General features: G+C 26.4%; 1 protein-coding gene across 1 annotated transcript; it reads left to right on the top strand.

Moving 5' to 3' along the window:
- Nucleotides 1–450: 450 nt before the first annotated feature.
- Nucleotides 451–5,646, top strand: LOC148235294 (cytochrome P450 4C1-like). Its single transcript, XM_088187007.1, has 8 exons — nt 451–658; nt 729–838; nt 908–998; nt 2,545–2,730; nt 2,798–3,165; nt 4,650–4,718; nt 4,919–5,087; nt 5,153–5,646. Exons 1-8 carry the CDS (start codon nt 508–510, stop codon nt 5,497–5,499), a joined length of 1,491 nt encoding a protein of 496 aa, XP_088043133.1. The 5' UTR covers nt 451–507; the 3' UTR covers nt 5,500–5,646.

Below are 5,646 nucleotides of genomic sequence, written 5' to 3' on the forward strand. Positions count from 1 at the left end.
TAATTTAAATAGCGCTAATCTAAATGATTCCTTTATTGGTAACCTACTAAGAAATAAAAAAAAATTACAGTTAGAGCTATTAATTTTGTAATAAGCTATGTTATTTAAAAATAAATAAGCGACACAAAAATTTATTGTTACTAATTCAGAAGTGAATTAAAATTTTGAGTAGGTGAAAAATATTTTACATTGTTATCGTTTTTCGTTAACGCTCTAGCTATGAACGTTGCACTGTTGTGTATTGTCATAATTACTGAACAGATTTCAGACTTTGTAAATAATATTCAACGATTCTTCCATTAATATTTCTTAGTAAAAATGTTTTATGGACAATCTTATAAATACATTTTAAAAAATATACATATTTATTGCTTATAAAAAATTTGATTAACAATGCATTAGCATTTTACTAAGTAAAAAAATTTAATTTAATGTTTCTTTATACTTTATACGTCAGTTTAATTTCATCTATGCAAGTGTGTTGTAGTACACTCATCTTTGATAAAAATGTTTATATTATTATTGTGTTTTGTTATATTCATATTTGTAGGAGAATTGTTATTAAAAAACTCTAGAAGTAGCAAACTTTTGAAGATAATTCCTGAACCTTTAAGATTTCCATTGATTGGTCATGGGCTATTTTTTAACCATACGCCTAGTGAATATAAATATAATTTTATTGAGTTTTATTACTTACTTATTATTATTAATAACAAATCATATTTCAGCTGAAATATTTTATTTGACAAGAGCATTTTCGAATAAATATAAAAGTGCGTATAAAATTGGAGTAGCTCATATGCAAATTGTCAGTACATTGGAACCAGAAGATATTCAGGTATCTTACGATATGTTTTATTATATATTTATAAAATGTTATATTTAAAAAAATATAATTATGTTTTAGATAATATTGAATAATCCAAAGTGTTACGATAAAAGTTTAATTTTTAAATTTTTGAGACCATGGCTAAACGATGGATTATTATTATCTACAGGTTAAAGCATGGTTTCCCAAACTATGTTCTGCGGAACACTGGTGTTCCGCGGATCCAAAATATGTGTTCCGCGGAGCCTAAATAGATATTTCACAAAAATTTAGAGTAGATTAAAAAAATTGTTAGTCTTGCTAATACATAAAAATTGTTCATAAATCTGATGAAAAAGCTTGAAAATATGTGTTAAATATTTAACATTGATGTGTATAAAATCTGGAGGGAAAAGTTTCATAAGTCGATGTTGTTTTTTTTATCTATAAAATTTGATCGTATTTAAGCAATATTTTTTTTGTTAATTAAACACACGATATTAGTGCTTGTTATACGAATTTTATTTATGTGACTACATATGCTACTAGCAGTCACTGTATTTTGCATAGGCATGCACTGTTGACTAAAAAAATTTCCACAAATTTAAAAAATGTTATGAAGTAGCCGTGAAAATGATAAACTATGTAAAATCTAGACCACTTCAATCCAGATTATTTAAAATTTTGTGCGATGAAATGGGTAGTCAACATGAAGCACTTTTATTACATACTGAAGTGAGATGGCTATCCAGAGAAAAAGTACTATTAAGACTTTATGAACTTCGAAATGAATTATTAGTCTTCTTGAAAGCACAAAATAATTTGCAACATCATTTTATAAATTATTTAACAAATCCTTCCTGGTTGATACATCTGCATATCTGGCGGATATTTTTACAAAGTGAAATGATGTTAACTTATAATTACAAGAAAAAAATATTACAATTTTTAATATGAGAGATAAAATTGAATCTTTTGATAAAAAATTACAATTTCAGATTTTATCGGTTGAATCTAATAATTCTGATTGTTTTCCTGTCTTGGATATGAATGTTTAAATGAATTGAATTTTCAAGTAGATAAAAAAGTTTCACAAGTATTTTTAGAACACCTATATTACTTGAAAATAACTCTTTCGAAATATTTTCCGAAAACTAGTAAGGACGATTCCTGGGTTCGGAATCCATTTTCCGTAACAGTAAAACCAGTGGGCTTAAGGGATTAGGAGAATTTAGTTAATGACTCTGATTTGAAACAAAAATATCAGCCATTAAATAATTTCTGGGCGAGTCTGACTGAAGAGTTCCCCAAGGTGTCAAAACAAGTTCTGGTTTGTTTACTTCCGTTTTTCACGACATATTTATGCGAAGTGGGATTTTTTAAGTATATTGCAACAAAAACAAAATACAGAAATATACTCCACGCCACGGCAGATATGAAAACACAACTAACCAAAATTTTGCCTGATATAAAAAAATTGTTATTTAAAAACCCAAAATCATCATTTATTTATTTGTTTTTTTATGTTTATTAAATAAATTTAATAACATTTCTTTAATAACATGTTTTATTTTATTATGAATTACCCAGCCTAAAAAATAAGCTAAGTGTTCCGCCAAAATTTTCGGATTTGCCAAGTGTTCCGTCGCTGAAAAAGTTTGGGAAACCCTGGGTTAAAGTATTATTTGTATTTATATAATTCTGTTAAAATGAAATCTATTATTTTTTATATTTAGGTGATAAATGGAAGTGTCGTAGAAAATTATTGGGTGCAGCTTTTAATTATGGCAGCCTTCAGGATTATTTAAATGTGTTTAATGAAGCAACCGAAAAATTAATATTAAATTTGAAGAGCGTGGAAAAAGATACAGAAGTTGATATCATGGATATGGTTCTTGATTGTGCATTGCATATTATTTGTCGTAATAATTATTTGCTTAAATTATTTATTTATACTAATATATATATAATGATTATTTTAATTTTTAGAAACTGCAATGGGAGTAAACTTTGATAAAATTGACAAGGATCAAAAATATGTTTATAAACATGCTGTTAAGGAAATGTCTGAATGTATAACATATCGCGCAATGAGATTTTGGCTTCATTTAGATTTTATTTTTGAATTAACAAGCGTTGGTAAAAAGCAAAAAAAAGCGGTAGACGTATTGCATGGTTTTGCATCAGAGATTATCAGACAGAAGCGTGACGTCAAAATAAATAATGTGACGCCAAATTATGACGAAGAAGATTCTAAAAAAAGATTGACTCTCTTGGATTTATTGTTAAATGCTGAAAAAGAAGGAAAGATTGACAATGAAGGCGTGAGAGAAGAAATTGACAGTTTTATATTTGGGGTAAGATATTTTATGTAGTAGATATTAGTGCTTTTTGATAGTTTAAACTAATATATACTTCATGTTATATTAACCATTGCAATTAATTCGTCGATGAATATTTTGGTTAAAAAGCAGCAGATGTGAGAAAATACATAATTTACATATTTCTTATTAAAAATATAAAGGCGCCTATGTTCATTTATAATGATATATCTGATCTGTAAGACTAGTATTTATAAATGAAACTAATTAACCAGTTAAAATAAAATTGTTTATTATCCTTATTAAACACATGCCAATATAAAATATTAAATTTAGACAAATAAAAAATCAATTTACTTTGAGTATAAAACGCTTGGTAGCGGGCTTAAAGCGGGATACGAGGATGAAACATTTTTTGTACTGCAATGTTAAGATTTGCCTATATGTTGTCGTACATGTTTAATATTTAGGCCAGGAATCTATTATACAAAATAAAGCATAGTGAAATAACATAAATCTGGTTAAAATACATTTATATACATTTTTACTATAAAAAAGTTTTGAATCTATCTCTTTATTTCTTACAAAGTCAATTTTTTACCGTAAATAATTAATTAATAAAATTAAATTGATTAAAATAAAATGCGATTAAAATTATGATCGGCACGTTGAGAAATTATGACTGATTCATTATGAAGATGAAGAAGATTTTATTAACACTTTGTTTTTATTTTCGAAACTTTTGGATCATAAGTTGTATTTAATAACTGTTAATTACTTTTTATGATTAATTAAATCAATCCGCATACAAGTGTTTATGGGGTTTGTTTGTTTTCTTGACACCATTGGTTGTTATTTCGATTATTTACTATTTTAGTTTTGTTAAAAGAAATGTCTGAAACTAAAACTCAAATAAAAAATTATATAAGTATATCGTTTCAATATCAGATCTATATAAAAAAAGATGAAAAAATATGAATGATTTTTTGTATTGTTCAGATCATAATAATATTTTTTTATAGATTATAATAAAAGGCAATTGCTAGATGCATATGAAATATAAATATGAAATATTTTATGGAACTTTTTGTATGACAAATATTAAACGTGGACTGACATTGAAATTATCTGTTATCCAATTATGGCCGTTTTTTAAGCTGTCCTGAGATTTGTGTCAGGGTGCTTATTTTTACAGGACAAAGATATTTAGTTTATGAATGGTTCTTATGCAACAAATAGCTTTGTCTGCGTCTTAAGGACCCAGTCGCTTCCAAAGATCGGGTTGAACTCTGGATTCTGGACATTGGGCAGGAGTAAAACATGTAATTTATTTACTAAGCATATATATATAAAGCTGCTGAAGTTGATGTCAATTATAATATTTTATTACAATTTCTACAATATAAAATGTTAATTGTTTTAGCCTAGTATTACGTTAAGCATATATGTATATAAACAGCGCAACTATATTTATGTATGATATTTTATATTCTTATTATTAAATGTTGCAAAATTTTCAGGGCCATGACACTACTACATCTTCCATAAGTTTTTGTTTGATGTTGTTAGCAAATAATACTGAACATCAGGTATATTTTTGTATTTTATTTCGACAGTTTTCAATAATATATGTTGAGTAGTTTTTTATTATAACCATTTGGACATTTGCATATTAAAAGTAAAATCAAACCAGTTTGTTATTTATATAAAAATAAAAAAATACTGTTGATATCAATATTTAAGCTTTGTGTACATGTGTACATAATTTAATAATACATTTTATTATTAGGATATAGTATATAACGAAATTATGGAAGAATTTGGCGAGAATTCAGAGGAGCTGACAATAACTAAATTGAACAAATTATCACATCTAGAGCGGTGTATTAAAGAATCGTTGAGATTGTATCCAAGTGTGTTATTGATTAGTAGATTACTCAAAGACGATGTTAAGTTTAGTAAGTATATACCAACATGACAAACCATATCAATACTAAGTTTATTACATTAAATTTATTTTCAGAAAAATTTATGCTGCCAGCTGGAACTACAATACAGGTTTATATATTCGATCTGCACAGAAAGTCATCTATTTATATGAATCCAGATAAATTTGATCCATATAGATTTTTGCCAGATAATTGCAAAAAGAGACATCCATATGCTTATTTACCGTTCAGTGCTGGACCAAGAAATTGTTTAGGACAAAAATATGCTATTTTAGAGCAAAAAGTTATAATATCGTCTATCATTAAAAATTTCAAGCTAGTAGCTGTTACTAAGCCGGAAGATTTAATATTACAATCCGATATCGTATTAAGGCCTAAACATCCAATTAAAATAAAATTTATTCCCAGATCTTTTATATAAATATTTTATTATTTCAAGTAATGAAATTAAATTATTTCTGTGTTTGTTTAATAATTGCAGTTATACGTGATAAAATTCACGCTAAAATAAAATATCACACCTTACTTTAATATAACATAGAAGAACAGTGACGCCAATTTATTTAAG

This window comes from Plectrocnemia conspersa, unplaced genomic scaffold (assembly GCF_051122295.1).
Source record: "Plectrocnemia conspersa isolate PC_06_02 unplaced genomic scaffold, ASM5112229v1 ptg000005l, whole genome shotgun sequence".
Taxonomy (NCBI): domain Eukaryota; kingdom Metazoa; phylum Arthropoda; class Insecta; order Trichoptera; family Polycentropodidae; genus Plectrocnemia; species Plectrocnemia conspersa.

Bases quoted from the DNA above. Each gene is read 5' to 3' on its own strand.
- LOC148235294 (XM_088187007.1), top strand. From the start codon at position 508: ATGTTTATATTATTATTGTGTTTTGTTATATTCATATTTGTAGGAGAA. The intron at 659-728 runs GTGAATATAAAT...ATCATATTTCAG, and splicing joins ATTTTTTAACCATACGCCTA to CTGAAATATTTTATTTGACA. The intron at 2,731-2,797 runs GTAATAATTATT...TTTAATTTTTAG, and splicing joins TGCATTGCATATTATTTGTC to AAACTGCAATGGGAGTAAAC.